Below are 18,560 nucleotides of genomic sequence, written 5' to 3' on the forward strand. Positions count from 1 at the left end.
CCACTGACACACTGTCCCCCCCACTGACACACTGTCCCCCCCACTGACACACTGTCCCCCCCTTTGACACACTGTTCCCCCTTTGACACACTGTCCCCCCTCTGACACACTGTCCCCCCTCTGACACACTGTCCCCCCACTGACACACTGTCCCCCCACTGACACACTGTCCCCCCACTGACACACTGTCCCCCCCTCTGACACACTGTCCCCCCCTCTGACACACTGTCCCCCCCCTCTGACACACTGTCCCCCCCTCTGACACACTGTCCCCCCCTCTGACACACTGTCCCCCCCTCTGACACACTGTTCCCCCCTCTGACACACTGTTCCCCCCTCTGACACACTGTTCCCCCCTGTGACACACTGTTCCCCCCTGTGACACACTGTTCCCCCCTGTGACACACTGTCCCCCCTGTGACACACTGTCCCCCCCCTCTGACACACTGTCCCCCCCCTCTGACACACTGTGTCCCCCCTCTGACACACTGTCCCCCCCCTCTGACACACTGTCCCCCCCCTCTGACACACTGTCCCCCCCCTCTGACACACTGTCCCCCCCCTCTGACACACTGCCCCCCCCCTCTGACACACTGTTCCCCCCCTCTGACACACTATTCCCCCTCTGACACACTATTCCCCCTCTGACACACTGTCCCCCCCCCCCTCTGACACACTGTCCCCCCCCCCCACTGACACACTGTCCCCCCCCCCACTGACACACTGTCCCCCCCCCCACTGACACACTGTCCCCCCTCTGACACACTGCCCCGTCCCCCCATTCTCACATCTTGCAAGGTCACAGGTCCTGCATAGTTTAACTGGACTGACCTTTAATGTGGCTGGCCCTTCTGGCTTCTTGGTGGATCAGGGTAAAGTTCCTGTTATCGAAGCCAGACGGATCTTGCACTACACACGTGAAGCGACTTCTGAATTCTTTGACGCTGACGCTTTTGAAGGAGAGGGTGCTTTCCACAATGAAGAATGGCCTTGTGGGAATGTTCCTGTAAATAAAAAAAGAAAGACAGACAGATGACATTTAATCAAAATGTATTTGAATAACTTATTGTTAAATAACTGAGTGATTTTTATTTTTTAGAGCTTTGTATAATTCCAAACACGTAGTTTCAGATCACTCTTCAGTTTGTAAGAACACAAGACTGCAGTCAGGACATAAAGACGTGGGCAACTATTTAACATTTGGAGGAGCTTGTGTGCCTTACAGGGTGAGGAGAGGATTCAGTGGTTGCCTTATCGAGTGTCAAATGTTTGTCAGGGCAGGTGGGTGGATTTTGCTCTGATTGGGACAGAGGGCATCCCAAAGCAAGGGTGGACGGCACTCCGCGGGCGGGCTGGGGTGGTTACTCCGTTTCTCTTTGGGCGCCCTGTTGTTCCTTCTTGATTTCCTCTTTTGAGGGTTCTGGTGGGAATATTCCTGGACCAGTGTCTGTTAATTCCCTGGACCTTTGCTTCAGAACATAGAAGCATCACTCTTTCTGTGATGATCACTGTGGCTCAGAAGGTCTGTGCATGACCCCGGTGTTCACTTAACTCACCTAACGCAGGCAGGGCTGGGCACCTGCTCGGCACCAGGATACCCTTGCAGGTGATAGTGCGCTTTACAAATACCTGTTGAAGTCTTTGTGCAGCCTCCCACACTGGTTACTCTATAAATGGATGAGCGTACAAGATCGAGACCAGAGGGCCCACCACCAGAGCAGCCCATCAAATGAGCAAAGCCAGGACCATTCGTGTGCAAGTGGTCATCACATGATCGAGACCAGAGGGTCCACCACGCAGAGCAGCCCATCAAATGAGCAAAGCCAGGACCATTTGTGTCCAAGTGGTCATCACATGATCGAGACCAGAGGGTCCACCACGCAGAGCAGCCCATCAAATGAGCAAAGCCAAGACCATTCGTGTCCGAGTGGTCATCACATGATCGAGACCAAGGGTCCACCACGCAGAGCAGCCCATCAAATGAGCAAAGCCAGGACCATTCGTGTGCAAGTGGTCATCACATGATCGAGACCAAGGGTCCACCACGCAGAGCAGCCCATCAAATGAGCAAAGCCAGGACCATTTGTGTCCAAGTGGTCATCACATGATCGAGACCAGAGGGTCCACCACGCAGAGCAGCCCATCAAATGAGCAAAGCCAGGACCATTCGTGTGCAAGTGGTCATCACATGATCGAGACCAAGGGTCCACCACGCAGAGCAGCCCATCAAATGAGCAAAGCCAGGACCATTTGTGTCCAAGTGGTCATCACATGATCGAGACCAAGGGTCCACCACGCAGAGCAGCCCATCAAATGAGCAAAGACAGGACCATTCGTGTGCAAGTGGTCATCGGCAGGTCTTCGCTGCCATCATGTAGGTTGGGACTGTGGGGGTAGCCATCAAGATCTCATTGCTACAGACCACCATAGTGATCGGGAGGTCGAGTCATCACACTTCCATCCCATGGTGAGGAGAATCATGTGAGACTCTCTCGAGCTCACCTGGTGCTATTGCGCAGGCGTGTGTTGGCACTAAGATGGCCGCTGTGTTGGATTTTATACGGTATTTGCATAAATTCGAACATCATTGCCATGTTATTCACAACACCACAACTGGCAGAGGCCGCCCGGAGAGTAAACCTTGAGGCCGGCGCAATCACTACCACTGGAGCGCTGTGAATACCGCTTTGTCCCGCCATATCGGGGGGTGGGGGGTGGGGGTGAAAGCGTGCCCTGGTTGGCAAGAAAACGCCAGGCCAATGTGGGCCAGGCCCTATCGGGGGTTCACTGCACCTCGACTGGGGACCGGAGGTTAAAAGGCTGCCGCTGCCCCTGCAGAGAGTGCATTGGTGGAGCCGGGGCAGCGCGTGGCCTGGACGTTTTGAGATCAACATCGAGAGGATCACCACACCCACGAGTACCTGATCATCGAGACGCTTGCTTCGCCGGAGACCAGTGTTATTTAGCCACGCTCGGACGGCTACAGCTCACCCCCACAAACCGGGAAAGGGCAGAGGTTCCTTGAGGCGCCGCGGTGTGTCAGAGGGCCGGTACCCCCGGGATGGTCCGCACTGCCCGGCAGTGTCTCTGCCAGAGGAGGCTGCGCCGGGCAGCGACTCGAGTCTGAACATTTTCAGGGCAGAAGAGGCCCCCGGGACAATGTAGAGAAGGCGGGTGCGACTATCCGAACTGCCGACATTGAACCAGGAAGCCAGATTAGAGTCCTGGCATCTGCAGCAAGCCAGTGAGTCTTGGGTAGAACCCCAAAATCAATACATCCATCGGAGGGAGCGCCAAGACCCTGCCTACCCGGCAGACAGCGAGCAGTGCGTGCCGAGACCCTGCCTACCCGGCAGACAGCGAGCAGTGCGAGCCACTGATCATGTGCGCGCCACTGATCATGTGCGCGTGGGGCAGGGAGCAAATGGAAGCAGCAGCACCCCCTTATGGCTAAACATTTCATGAGGGGGTCCAGGGTTGAAACCTTTACTGAAAGGGGCAAAAAATGACTTTTTCGGGAGATACTTGGTGCAGCACCTCGCTTACGAGCACACAGCAACAGCACCGGAGCAGAAGCCAGAAGAGCTGGGGCCAGCTCACTTACCACCAGCGATGCAGCCCAGGCCCTAAACAACACCGGAGTCCCTCTCCCCCTCCAAAGCAGGTGTTGTGACCAGCCCAGCAGCTCAAAAGAGAGGCAAGTGGAAGCGAGGGGCAGGGGGGCAGCCAGGCGCAGTGGAGGAGTGACTGCGACGGATTCAGACAGCATCACAGAAGCGCGCAAAGACTGGCAGCGCACCCCCTGGGCGGGGACCCGGGGGAGGGGTCCAACAGCAGCCAAACAGCGGAGCGTAGGGCCCCATGGCAGACACTGAAGATGCAAGCATCGAGCTGGAGAAAGTGCAGAAGGCCAGGAAGCAGCAGTCCATCGTAAAACAGGCACCAAAGAGAACTGGGGTGACGAAAGGTCGCAGACAGACGGACGCCGATGGCGGGATCCAACAGCGAGGCACACAGCAAGACAGCAGGCGGTGAGCATATCCGTGAAATGTGCATGAATATTTAAAGTCATTTCTACCCTTGCTGTTCAATGGCATAGGCATGCACGATCAGGGCATAACAGGCACTCTGGCACAGGAGGGAGGGGTGTCTGGGCTCCCATGGCACCTGATGGATCTGGGGCGCACACTCCTGGCCTCCCAGCAGGGCCCTCGAGGGGTCAAGCCACAGCGCAGCGGAACAGCAGGGGACTGGTTCCCCCATGGCAGCCTGGGGCCGTGCAGGTAGAATGAGAAACCCAGCGCTGGTGGGGCAAGCGCCTGAGGCCTAGGGGTGAGGCCGCCACCAGGACAGCCATCAATGATCATGAGAGTGATGGGGCTAGCAAGCCTTTTCCCTCCAGTGGAAAATGAAAGATTTTTGAGGTAAGAATAAATTGCCATTTTTACACTACTAGAAATACAGTTGGGGGGCTTAGACCTGACACTATGCGACAAGAAAGAGGAAGTCCGGAGGGAGAGAAATAGGGTGAGAAAGGAGAGGAATTTTGACAACTGGCTCGATGCATTCAGAATAGTGGCATGCATTATCGTGGCGAAGTTCCTGCACAGTGCAGCAGACCTCTGGTTCTATGAGGCCAATGTGCATGAGGCAGATAGGCGATTCCCTGGGGAGGCATGGTTGGACTATGATGGGGGCTTTAGATTAAAAATGCAGACACACCCTGAAATGTGATGGAAAGAGCAGGATGTATCCGGGTTCATCCACAAGATGTTGGTGGCAAAGGAGGTCAGGGTTTGGGCAGGAGAAGGTGAACAGTCCATTAAAAAAAAAACCTTTAAGAGAAGGCACGACAAACCTAGGGCATTTTACAAGCCTGAGGCATATAACAGCTGGAAAGCACCAGCAGAAGGGGTCAGCAGAGATGTGCTGGAAATACGACTGCAATGAGTGCTCATTGGGTGTGGCGTGCACATTTTTGCACGCTTGCACAGTCTGCGGGTGGGAAGGGGGACACTAGGCCTCAGGCTGCAAGCACAGCAAACACCATGGGGACAAGAAAGAGAAAAAGAAGTAGCAGGGACACGGATGCGAGGGGACAACAAAGGATGGAGATGTCTTCAATCAATCAGAGTACTAGTATAGTGCACTACTTACCCGTGCGGGTCTCAAGGCGCTGAGGGGGGGGGGGGAGGGTGCTGCTACTGCTCGATGAGCCAGGTCTTGAGGCGTCTTCTGAAGGTGAGAAGGTCTTGGGTCTGCCGTAGGTGGGTCGGGAGGGTGTTCCAGGTCTTGGCGGCGAGGAAGGAGAAGGATCTCCCGCCGGAGGTCGTTCGTTGGATGCGGGGGACAGCGGCGAGTGCGAGGCTGGCAGAGCGGAGCTGGCGGGTGGGGGTGTAGAAGCGGAGTCTGCTGTTCAGGTAGGCTGGCCCAGCATTGTGGAGTGCCTTGTGTGCGTGGGTGAGGAGCTTGAAGGTGATCCTCTTGTCGACGGGGAGCAAGTGTAGGTCTCTCAGGTGGGGGGTGATGTGCCTGCGGCGGGAGATGTTGAGGATCAGTCGGGCAGATGCGTTTTGGATGCGTTGTAGTCGACGCATGTTTTTGGCTGGGATTCCTGCGTAGAGTGCGTTGCCGTAGTCCAGTCTGCTGCTGACAAGGGCCTGTGTCTCTGTTCTTCTTGTGTCAGTCGGGATCCACTTGTAGATCCTGCGGAGCATGCGGAAGGTGTTGTAGCAGGAGGAGGAGACGGCGCTGACCTGTTTAGACATGGTGAGGGAGGAATCGAGGATGAATCCAGGTTGCGTGCGTGGTTGGTGGGTGTCGGTGCTGTTCCCAGCGTGGTCCGCCACCAAGAGTCGTCCCAGGCTGAGGGGGTGGATCCGAGGATGAGGACCTCCGTCTTGTCCGAGTTCAGTTTCAGGTGACTGCTCCTCATCCAGTCGGCAACGGCCTTCATTCCCTCGTGGAGGTTGGTTTTGGCGGTGTGTGGGTGTTTGGTGAGGGAGAGGATGAGCTGGGTGTCGTCGGCGTAGTAGATGATGTTGAGGTCGTGATGGCGGGCCACTTGTACAAGGGGGGTCATGTAGATGTTAAACAGCGTCGGGCTGAGGGATGAGCCCTGGGGGACGCCGCAGATGATGTTGGTGGCTTCGGAGCGGAAGGGTGGGAGGCGGACGCTTTGGGTTCTGCTGGAGAGGAAGGACGTGGTCCAGTCGAGACCCTTCTCTTGGATTCCGGCTTCTTGGAGGCGTGTCTTTAGTGTGGGGTGGCAAACTGTGTCGAAGGCGGCTGATAGAACTAGGAGGATGAGGGCTGATGTTTAGCCGCTATCCAGTTGGCGTCTGATGTCGTCTGTGGCGGCGATGAGGGCTGTCTCGGTGCTGTGGTTTTATCTGAATCCAGACTGGGACGGGTCTAAGATGTCGTTGTCCTCGAGGTGGCGGGTCACTTGTATGTTGACGATTTTCTCGATGACCTGAGCAGGGAGATGGGCCGGAAGTTCTTAAGGTCCTTGGGGTCCGCCTTGGGCTTCTTGAGGAGGGCGTTGATTTCAGCGTGCTTCCAGGTTTTCGGGAATGTCGCTGTCTCGAAGGAGATGTTGATGACCTTCCGTAGCTGGCGTGCGATAGCTGCATCTGCTTTGTTGAACACGTGGTGTGGGCAGGGGTCCGATGGTGATCCTGAGTGGATGGAGTTCATGATCTTGCGTGTCTCGTCGTTGTTGACGTTGGACCAGGAGGTCAGGCGGGTGGTGTTTGTAGTGGTGGGGTCTGGCGTAGTCGGGACGGCCGTGGTGTTGAAGCTGTCGTGGATGTCAGCGATCTTGCGGTGGAAGAAGGTGGCCAGTGAGTCGCACACTTCTTGTGATGGCGGGATGTCGTTCATGTTGGCACTGGGGTTGGAGAGTTCCTTCACGATGCTGAAGAGCTCTTTGCTGTCGTGTGCGTTGTTGTCCAAGCGGTTTTTGAAGGAGGATCCCTTGGCTAGTCTGATGAGGTGGTGATGTCTGCGGGTGGCGTCCTTGTGGGCTGCCTGGCAGTCCGGGGTACGATCAAGGAGCCATTTCTTCTCCAGTTTTCGGCATGTTCATTTGGAGGTCTGGAGCTCTGCGGTGAACCAGGTGGCTTTCTTGCTGGTGCGGCTGTTGTGGAGTTTCTTGAGCGGGGCGAGGGTGTTGGCGCAGTCGTCGATCCACTGTCTGAGGCTGCGGGCAGCAGCGTCTGGGTCAGTGGGTGGGTTCTGGGCGAGGGTGGTGGTCAGCTGGTCTACTGTGACTTTGCTCCAGCAGCGGCGGGGCAGCGGTTGGGTGCGGTGGTGAGAGGTTGGTTTCTTGAAGGTGAAGTGGATGCATCGGTGGTCGGTCCAGTGGAGTTCGGTGGTGTTGTTGAAGGCGACGTGGGTGCTGGTGGAGAAGACGGGGTCAAGCGTGTGGCCGGCGGCGTGGGTGGGTGCAGTGATGAGTTGTCTGAGGCCGAGGTTGGCGAGGTTGTCGATCAGGGTGGTGGAGTTGGTGCTGCTGTTGTTCTCGAGGTGGAAGTTGAGGTCCCCGAGGAGGATGTAGTGCATGGAGGCGAGTGCGTGTGTGCTTGCGAGGTCGGCAATGGAGTCGCAGAACTGTGCCCGGGGTCCGGGGGGTCTGTAGACAAGGGTTCCTCTGAGGGTAGTGTTGGGGTCGGTGTGGATCTGAAAGTGCAGGTGCTCGGTGATGCTGAGGGTGTCGTCCGTGTCTGTGGATACCTTGAGGGTGGACTTGTGGACGATGGCTATTCCTCCTCCAGTACCATTGGTGAGGTCCCTGTGGGTGACCTTGTAGCCGTTCGGGATGGCAATGGCGATGTCAGGCACCGAGGAGTCGTTCCACCACGTCTCGGTCAGGAAGGCAACGTCTGGGGCGGAGGTGTCGAGCAGGTCCCAGAGCTCGACTGCGTGTTTGCGTGTGGAGCGGGTGTTGAGGAGTATGCAGTGATGGTGGTTGGGTCTGGTCTTGGGAGTTTTGTTAGCTCTGTCGCAAGTGCGGCTGGTGAAAGGTCCGTGGGTGTGTTTCGGGGCGGCCTGGAAGCAACAGTGGTTTAGTCCGGTGTTGAGTGCGAGGAGAGGGCTGGTGTCGTATCGGAGTCTGGCGTCGTGGCGGTGGCGGGGTCCAGAGTTCCTGGCGCTGGGCGCGGTCAAGGCGCGGATGGGCGCAGACGGGCTGGCCTTTGGCACGCCAGCGGCGCTTCCGCGCGGCGTCCTCCATATAAGGCGAAGTGGGAGGGAGGAGCAGCTGGGCGGCGAATGGGCAGTGGGAACGGGGAACAGAAGGAAAAAAGGGGGTGGGCCAAAGGGGAGCAGCGGCGGGGACGGGAAGAGGAGCGGCGAGGGGTACAGAATGAAAAAGAGGGCACTGGGCAGCGGGGAGAGGGGGCTAGGAACAGGCAAAGACAGGACAAAAAATACAGTCAGAGGCAGCAAAGCAGAACAAGCAATACAATGACAGAATGAGCCCACCAGCAGCGAACTCACGGTAGAAGGTGGCAGCGCGGGGGAGTCACGGACACACAGGAGGAGCTGTGCGGCGTGGGGAGCGACCTGGCCTGCAAGCAGGGTCAGGGGTCGCACTCACTGCCGCGCGGTGGGAACGGGGAACAGAAGGAAACGAGCATTGGCATAGCCAATAGGTCTCACCTTTGGGACCTTATAAGTGTTTAGCCATGCAACAGTTGCATAACTAACCTCTTAGAAGGTCCCAAAAGCGAGACCTATTGGCTATGCCAATGCTTGTTTTAACTGCTGCAATCTATTGAAGCCTCACGGAGAACATCAAAGCGGCCGCGAAAGTGATCGCGATCAAACATCAAGCGGCCGTGAAAGTAATCGCGGTAAAGCGCGACGCCCGCGCACATGCACTGTAGCTCTAGGCTGGCCTGGTAGCACTTTTTGGAGCCCTCACAAAATGTCTTGCCAGACCAGCGCATGCGCTGGGTCAGGCGAGACCTAAAAAGAGGGCGGGCCGCAGGGGAGCAGCGGCGGGTGCGGGGACGGGAAGAGGAGCGGCGAGGGGTACAGAATGAAAAAGGGGGCATTGGGCAGCGGGGAGAGGGGGCTATGAACAGGCAAAGACAGGACAAAAAATACAGTCAGAGGCAGCAAAGCAGAACAAGCAATACAATGACAGAATGAGCCCACCAGCAGCGAACTCACGGCAGAAGGCGGCAGCGCAGCGGAGTCACGGACACACAGGAGGGAGCTGTGCGGCGTGGGGAGCGACCTGGCCTGAAAGCAGGGTCAGGGGTCTTCAGCTAGCCAGGTCCCCCATTAAAATGCACCAGCTCAGGAGGCTAGCCAGTGGGTACATTAAGACAAAAGACACCACCCTACTGGTGAAAGGCTTTGAAGAGGGTTTCAAAATCCGTTGGAAGAGCCCATCTCCACAGGCATGGGGAGGAACCTGGAATGCACCCGTCGGAGGAAGGAATCTAAATATTCTGCCCAACCTATGGGCTGCAATGGCAGGCGGCAGCAAAAGGGGAAAAAAACAAAAGACAGAAGGGGTGTGCTGCCTGGAGACATGAGGCCCAGAGGCCGCATGGCAGTTCAAGAGGTACATTGGCTGGTAAAGGAGGGTTACCTGCAGGGTGGTGTGCCGGAGGAAGGCACTTACCTGGGGATGCCTTACGGCAGGGTAAGCAGGCTGGCGCTGTGAGCCAGAGAAAAATGACTTACCTGGGGATGCCTTACTTTAGGGTAAGTAGGCAGACGGAGGGAGTAAGCGGAGCATGGCACTCATAACCCAGACTCACCGGATGGCACGGCACAATATGGACAGACAGGGTAGCGAGTTGAGCCTAACAGTCGTAAGAGGCTGCTCCCCTCAGGTGCCTAACAATCCAGCATCTTCTGCATGTAAATATGAACTCTCATTGGGTACAGTTGTCTGGAATGTCTTTTCTAGGATGCTGCGGTACATGGCCAGATACGCATGTTTTGACCACGTCAGGAGATTTTAATTTTGGGCCTTATATAAGTAATTTTTTTGGGTTACTGAGAAACTTGTAATCCAAATTTAGAACATTGTTGAAGCTAAATATACCCACTTCCTGCTCCATTTTAGCAGTGTATGTGAGATCGTACCTAAAGCCAGTTGAAAATATTTTTTATGTATTTTTCAAGTCTTATTGACAACATTTATCTGCGTCAGCTTTTCACTTTGGATGGGAGGGCAGGCAACCTTTTTGTGGCCAGATTGTCAGTTTTTAAACAAGGTGGAGTTCATTGTGGGGGTTCATGTTTTTCTGGTGAATAATGTGTGTTTGGCTCACATGTGCATGAGGGTTCGGGCCAGGTTGTCAGCAGTCTACTGGCACGCTTACAACATTGTCCTGGCCGACATCACAGCATTTTTCAGACTACTAAGAGATTTTAGGAACATTCAAAAAGGAAAGGGTTCAGGTTACTTTTGCTTTACAATGCGTGGAGGATTGGAGAGTAGAACTGTGTGCCTCTGATTGGCAGGTGATCAGCATCACCTCTCTTTATCCTCTGAGCAGCATCGGCTTGGCTAATTTAGGATCCCAAGAGTAGTACTGTGAGGGCATCTTTGTCAAAACAACATGTACAATCCTGCACCAATCTTTAACACAGTTGGAAAAATCAGCCTGGGAAGGAAACGTGGTGCTGCATGTGGTAAAGGCTGTGTCTGGCTTAGAATGTGTCCAAAGGCTGCTCCTGTTTGACTAGTCCGACGAGGCCTCATGTCACGATAAAAGTGATGCCATAAATGGATATAAATAATGTCGTAGAGAAGACACCGAGCTAACGCGTGTCTATCTGTTTCGCTTTCAAGTTATATGTTTTATAAAGCATTCGTTGCCCCCGGGAATCACTGTTGTAAAGGTAGTGAGGTAGGGTACGAGTGGACATTGGGGTGCTGGAGTCCAGCGGGATGAGGAGAGGGTCGTCAATGGATACAGGCAAAGGGTTTCTTGAACAGATAGATCAGTTTCAAGAAGTTGTCTGAATCCAAGGGGGTTTGGTTCAGCTGCCCTTCAGATCCCCCAGGAAAATCCAAGGCCTGGGAGCCAAATATGGGTGGTCTTGTTTCAGCCGCGTGATAGGATGTTGTGCGTTTAGAGGTAGGACAAAGGTTCCTGGGGGAACGTAGTGTGGAGACAGTTTTATTTTGATGTATACACCACTGCAGGCCAAAAGCAAAGTGTTTCACGGCCTCAGGAGAGGACCACACCTATGTGAGGAAAGCCACGCCCACTCAGGGAGGGGCAGCATTATTAAAGATGACGAGGAGCAGCACAAAAGAACAGATTGTTTTAAATGAGTGGATACACATATCACTGTTGATTATTAGTGCCAGGACGGTTGTAGGTCGAGACTAACCAAGGAGGCCTTCAGTGTCTGTAATGCAAAGAGGCAGACGGGTACCAGCGTACCCCGTGGACAGCGGAGGATGCTAGGGCGACAAAAGGTTGTTCCTGCCCCGAAATGTAAAAGCACAGCAAACCCATCCGATAGGTGGTATGCCAAGCTTGTTAACATGTTAAAGGTTTGCAAATAAACAGGATTTCACTGTTGCCTCCCTGTCTTTTACACAGGTGTACATTTATGTAACATTTTAAACATCCATAACTGTAGAGTTTTAATTTAGAATAGTTGTGAACATAACTTATTTAAAATATTATAAGTGCTTCATGTACACATGCAAACTATTGTAAAGTAGTTTAAACATTAGGCCATATTTATGCTTTTCAAACTGCAGCTATGCGCCGTTTTACAAATACTCAGTGTATTACTCCCAGCCTTCAGTCTTCTGCGCAGCATTGGGCTGCGCATCGCAATCTATGCAAAGCCCTGGCATGGTGCATTGGCAGTGGCGCGGACTCCAGGGGTCCCCTACCGTGGCGCGCTCTCGCTCACTCTCCCATCGGGGTACAGGTCTTCCACGAAGGTGCCGTTCACCAGCCAGTAGATCAGGTGCAAACTCTCCCAGCTGCAGTTTGCTCGGCAGGTGATCTGGAATGCTGCATCTAATGAAGAAGAGGGGGCGAGAGAAGAGAAAGCGGATCTGTGAATGGATTCAGCCGGAGACATCCCAAGTGGGATTACTGTAAAACCGGTCTAAGGAACTAATGCCACAAACCCACTCCTATCAGCCACAACGTGTCTGCTAGAGGCTGGGACTTTACAACCACTCATTGTTCCCCCCGTTATCCAGGCCCGAGCTACCATGACCAGAATTGTATTATGTCTAGAGCTTTGTGCTCTCCCCCTGTCCAAAACAAAATGGCCTTTCCTCCCCAGTCAGCCACCTCAACCAGCTATATTATCACGAGTCACTGAAGGTAAAGAAGATACCGCTGGGCCGCAAAGGATGACGCGGCCAGCCCGGCCCCTCTCGCTGTCTCAGGACACTCTTGCTCTCGTGACCTCTGTCCATGGACTCACCTTGCACCCGAGTCGTTGGCTCCCCACTTATTCATCACAGATTTGTCCCCAGTATCCTGCTTACTATCACTCTTTGTGGCCTCGCAGTGCTGCAGGTGGCAGGCGTCAGTGTCACCCAAGGGATTTTATTGATCTTGGATATGTGAGAGTATCAATCAATCAGGATTTGTAAAGCGCTGCTTATCACCCGCGAGGGTATCCGGGCGCTGAGGGGTGGGCGAGGGAGGGGGCTGATGCTGCGCAGAATGCGTGGCCTGGGCAGCCCTTTGCTGCTGTGTACCGCACTGTCCGAGAGGCTCGTCTTGCTTTCTGGTTCATCAGCTGTTCATCATCACCTGCTAAGCACATGCTGCATCATAGTTATTCTCTGGAATAATGTTCTTAATAATGAACCACATAAGATTTTGAAATTTGAGTTTTTTTTTGCTTGTGCTAGGCATTGTAAAGTTACACACTGAATGATGTATCAGGGAGTGAAAAACGAATTCCTTATTTTGAGCGGAAAATGTCCAAGTGGATATTTTTTTTAATTTGTAAACTGACTGCTTGCCACCTTTGCTTGCTTTGCAGTTGGAAATTCATGAAGATAGGAAAACATCTTTTCTCTGCCCTAACACTCTCTCCGGGTTGTGCGGCATCTAACTTTCTTCTCGAGGCAGTCCACTGATGTTACTGATCTGGACATATTCCTGGGGTAGTCGGTGGGAGCTTGGATAGGGGTCTCTGTAATTGACCAGTGGGCCACCCTTACAGACACTGCTAAGACAAAGCATATTAAGGTTTTTTGGAGACCAGTATCCTGTATGAGGACAATAGATCAAACTGGCACCAGTAATAGCTGCCATATAAGGGGTGTGGATTGGGCTGCGCACTTCAAAGCCATCTATACTGACCTTAACCAAACAAGTATTATTTTTTTCAAAAGTGACACTTGCACTTTCCTATCCTTATCAGAAGTCACAGCTACCGTTAGGAGAGTTAAGGGCGGAGAGGCCCCCGGCGCCGATGGCGTTCCCATTGATCTGATTAAGTGTAAGCCGACAATATTGACAAATGTCTTTAATTCCATGAGCCATTACACAATTCCAAAATCATGGGCCCTTTCAATCATCGTGGCAAGTTTTAAAAGGGGAGTCGCTCTGAGCCTAAAAACTATCGCCATATATCCCTGTACATTTTTGGGGAAGAGTCCTCTACAATAGGATACTAACACGGGGCAACGAAAGCTGTCAGATGGGCTTTCGAAACGGAATAGGTACGGTGGAACAATGTTTGAACGTACACCGTACTGTAGTCAAATGCACCTTGGCGAAGCAATCTAACTTGTATCTCACTTTTATGGACCTGTCGACGGCCTTCGACTGTGTAAACAGAGCTAAGTTATGGCAAATTCTAATTGAAATGGAGATGGACCCCACACTGGATGCACACTTTAATATCTCTACATAACAAGACAAAAGCATATGTTAGGTGGGTCCTAGTGATGCACTTGGGTGGACAGCCCATACTGGCCTGCTTGCTGAGCGACGACAGGAGACCACTGGGAACCATGTATTTGCTAAAAGTGGTAAAATGGTGCTGGAGGACGTGGGACTAAACCACACTTATGCACCGGGACTGCCACTGTGGTCACTGCTGGACTGTACCAGGCTAGCCCATGTCTATGACATACAACTGTGGAGAGAATGGCGGGCATACACACCTTGGACGATTTAGTTGCTGAGCGAAATGTGTGCTCCTTTGACAACTTTCAGGCAACGCACGATGTAGGAGCAGGACAGTTTCTGTTACATAACGCTCTGGCAAGACTAGTGGCAGGCACTTTACCCACCAGACAGCCAATGCGCGATGCTTAATTTGAGCTGTGGTTTCCTGTGCTCGGCACCGGCACTTAATTGTCAACACCAGCACTTATGACGGTCTGCCATATGGTGGCGCTGTCCGTCTAATTTAGAAATGAGCACAACAGTTGTTTATTAATTCAATAAACATTAAAAAGCACTAATACCTGCTGCCGAAGGAGTGTGGTAGGTAATTTTGTTGGTACTGTCATTGGCAGCGCTGACGAGGGTCCTAGCGCTTATGTTTTTTACAAATTAAGCAATGAAACGCGAGAGATCTCGCCTTTCTTAAAGGTAGTCCTCACAAATGTAAGCGCTAGTGGTCATTTGCCACTGTGCTGCATTACTACAGACTGGAGGGGAGTGTGTCCAGACTAGAGAGCCTGAAGAGATGGTGGGAGGGACACACTGGACATGAACTGACTCCCTCTGAGTAGGCGCAGTGCCATGGTAGTGTGAAATTCCAGGCCGAGGTACACACAGTTTAATTATCTATACCACATATACCTGACCCCCAAACAGATAGAAGCAGGTACCCGGGAGCGTCTTCGACCTGCCCACCAGTTCAGATGGCAGGGAGCAGACTTTATACACATGGCATGGCTCTGCCTGTGATAGGCCACTGCTGTTGGGATGCGCATCAGAGGCAGTGAGGAGACTGGTACCCAAGAACATCGAAACGTATCTGGTGGGCTCCTCCAACAAGCACCAAGGCCTCTAAACATGTCTGTAGGTTTATACACCTGGCGCTGATGCTGGCAAAGAGGCGCATAGTGACGTCATTGAAGGCGACGGCGGCCCCGGATTTTGATGAGTGGCTGAGAGACCTTCGCACATGGGCTACCGCAGAAGTTGTGGTTTAATTAGGTCCCCAAACAGGGGGCAACCCGATACGCGCACTGGGACAGTTTCCTGGCAAAGGTAGAGGCCAAATCGGATACTCATCCGCCTTAGAGTACGAACTACACACTGTCCTCACAGCCAGAGCTGACACCCCTAAATCCTAATAATTGATGAACAAATAGATGGTGAATCTGTTTGATGTAGTGCAACTCTTGAGCCTTGGACTGACCCTCTCCCCTCCCAGTCCCTACTCCTTTCACCCTCCTTTAATGCAGGTGTGACTGACAACTTACACGACAACCTTAGGATAACGTGAGCAAGGCCCTAGTGACACCACACCTTGGGCTCACATTATTAGGCGTGCCATGGCTCCACTTCATTTTACTTTAAATGGTTGGTATGGTGGTTTATTTGTTCAAGGTTATCCTTATACCGACTTCTGGGTTGTAATAATTGTTGAAACATTACTATATTGCATACACTGTATTTGCAATATCGAGGAATTGTAATGACTGCTACCTGTTTGTAACGCACTGCTTTGTGACCCAATGCAAATAATCAATTAACAGATGCGATGAAAAATGGTGTTTTAAAAAAATTCACATAGGCTTTTACATATATTTTAAGGGCATACTGCTCGGTTTCATAGATGAATTGAACAATTCTTGAGCCATCGAGCATCCCTTTGCTGGTGAACCCCTGGTGGCTGCCTAGCACTGCCTTGTCATAGTTCGGGCAGGTCTGGGACCCTGATGAAGGGAACTGGTAAGAGTTAGTCCAAGTTGGTGGTACAGCTGAGAGTCCGAGGACAGAGGGCTACCTGACCCAGATCTGCCTCCTCCTCTCTTCAGTAAGTAGCCCATTAAATGCCACCTCAACCTGGCTGACAAAGCACCCATGACCATTGCCAACATCACTCACTTCTCCTTCAGGCTGATCAGTAACTGGCAGACGTGACAGAAACTAAGCAGCATTTTGGACCAGGAAGGTATTGCAAAGGTAGCAGAACTCCTGAGGTCTGTACTGCCATTTAATGAACCTTGGCGTAGCACAACCTTCTCTTCTAGTGTTAAAGGGCTAATCCGGGCTCATGATTGGTGTGCAGGCTGAATCTTCTACCCTAAGGTACCTTTTGGTGTACACCCTACCAACATAATAGAGTTTCATGCTAAACCACAGAGTAGTAGCCCACAATGCCCTCCATGCAATACCTACAACTACTTCACACCATTATCTGTTCTACAACAGCAAGGCCACACCCAGATAGGGCCACATAGCATAAGACCTGATGGCACACCTCTCAACAGCAAAACCAAGGTGAGTAGCCAGTTCTTCATACCTCATGGTGGTCTTCACACACCATTGTATTGCAAATGAGTTAATAACTACTCTTAGTCTGGGATTCAGTTAGGGGTCTGTCTGCGACCCCAGAAGGGATGCTTGTCTCTAGTGTGGCGATGTGCCATATAAAATACTACAACTATGAGCTCTTTATTGCAGCATTAGCACACATACTGCCTTTGCCTCCTGAGCATCCAGTGCTTGTAAAGTTTCCAAACAGAATTATAAGAAAAGCCTAAGAAACATTGAGGCATGTTCCAGTCTTTGGTGTCAGAAGGGATCCTCTGGCAGAGAATAGTCTTATTCTGGATCCTTGCTTCCCCATTCCTTATTTTTTATGGGTTGTTCCACGTAGATATGTAGACCCTGCTCATAACATTAATTAAGTGTTGCCTGATAGTGTCTTTCTGAAGGCGTTAGAAGTCTCAAATAAACCACCAGCTCTTAGTAAGCCATAACTGGGGGGTTTCTAAAAAAGAAAGCACACAGAAGCATATACTGCAAATGCTTGAGCAGGGCAGGGCCACTTGAAATAGACCAATCATCTCATCAAGTGTCCACGAGGGCAGACTGTGCACAATAAAATGGCAATCAACATAACGTATCATAGCATAAGAACCAGCAAATGATATCTGAGCGTCTCTAATCTCTACACCTCTTAAATCAGCCACACATGCTATTGCAGGACAACTACATATGTATAATTACCTCTTTTCTACTGCATTCAAACACCCAGAAGCCCTACTGTCACTTTTAAGTGCTCTTTTATTCCACACAATATAATGAAAACCTGTGATTTATTCTAAAACCAAGCAGTAGCTGGAATTTCTTCTGCTGCAGATTTTTGACATTTTCAATGCAACACTGAAAAGTGGACCCAGTGTACCTACCGCAGGTTGGAGTGATTGTGCGATTCGTCGGAGAAATGATCTTTGGCCCAAACTTGATGAAGACATCTGGAATATAAGTTGTAGGTTTAATACATTGACAATAGTCAGGCATCCCCTGGATCTATAAAGAAAACTGACCTAGTAGCTACTACCCAAGGGGTCAGCATGCCCTGTTCCAAGTCTGGTAGGATGATAGGGTATAGAACATCAGAGTAGAAGATCACAGGACATTCAGAAAGGAGCCTTTATCAGAAGGATGACCTCTTTTCCAGTTTCCTGGTGATATTAAGCGTCGCCACCAGAGGGTAGGAAGCACCAGCTTTTTAGGCCCTAAGATTGTGGTAAGCCTTACCAAATTCAATAGTATGTGAAGAAAGAAATACTAAGATTTATTCACTTCTGAAACCATGCAGCTGTTCATCTGATGACCACCGAAAAATAGGAATCCTCGCCCTAAAAGACAAGTCCATAGAGTGTGCTATATAAGTCTCATCAAACAATCGGCAACCACCCCTTTCAACTTGCATACCTCATAGCATTCTATAGTTTACAATGGTCTTACCTGGTATAGTTTGACCAATATTGCAGCTGGAGGCCAATGGGCACATCCAGATGGGCATGACAAATGCATAGAAAGGGAGCAAAAAGAAAATACAGGCACTATCCCCCATTCAGATGGGCGTAGAATGTACCAACCATGTAGTCCATTTGTAGTGGACGTGTTATAGGAACAGGTGCTCATGCTTGTAGGTCAAATTAAGATTTTGTATTTTATATCTGAAAGAGACCATTAGTTATAGATTCCTTACCTTATAATTACACCCAGGTCAGACTGGATCCGGAGAATTTTTCGTCAGCAGTACCCCTGCGCGTCGAAAGGTGGCGTCAGTCGGCTACGCGTTCGTTGTTGGCGTTGTGGTTGCCGGGATGACATCGCGATAGCTACTTAGCCGCCGCCCTCGCGCGCTGACGTCAGTTCTTTCTTTTTCCACGCCAGCCAGTGCAGAGCCGGAGAGAGTGGTACCACCGGTCACTTTTTCACTGACTTTTTGTTGACTTTTGTCGACACCGTTTTTGAGTCTGTGACTCCTGGTGCACGTCGGGGATGCCCGGTTTCAAGGCTTGCGGCTCCTGCAGCCGCTGATGTGTGTGGCGTGTGTCTGTTTTGCCTGGAGCACGACCACGGCCCCAAGTCATGCTCCGACTGCCG

At 51.9% G+C, this 18,560-nt stretch overlaps 1 protein-coding gene across 2 annotated transcripts in view; it reads right to left on the minus strand.

Moving 5' to 3' along the window:
* LOC146806097 (interleukin-1 receptor type 2-like) overlaps positions 1 to 18,560 on the minus strand; it is a 63,578-nt gene that overhangs the window by 18,959 nt on the left and 26,059 nt on the right. For both annotated transcript variants that reach the window (XM_085623430.1, XM_085623431.1), the window contains exons 3-5: positions 17,351 to 17,416; positions 11,888 to 12,017; positions 832 to 1,004 (exon numbers count right to left, since the gene is read on the minus strand). In XM_085623430.1, the coding sequence (XP_085479556.1) occupies positions 832 to 1,004; positions 11,888 to 12,017; positions 17,351 to 17,416 (369 nt within the window). The remainder of the gene's footprint in view (positions 1 to 831; positions 1,005 to 11,887; positions 12,018 to 17,350; positions 17,417 to 18,560) is intronic.

This window comes from Triturus cristatus, chromosome 8, assembly GCF_964204655.1.
Source record: "Triturus cristatus chromosome 8, aTriCri1.1, whole genome shotgun sequence".
NCBI classification, from domain to species: domain Eukaryota; kingdom Metazoa; phylum Chordata; class Amphibia; order Caudata; family Salamandridae; genus Triturus; species Triturus cristatus.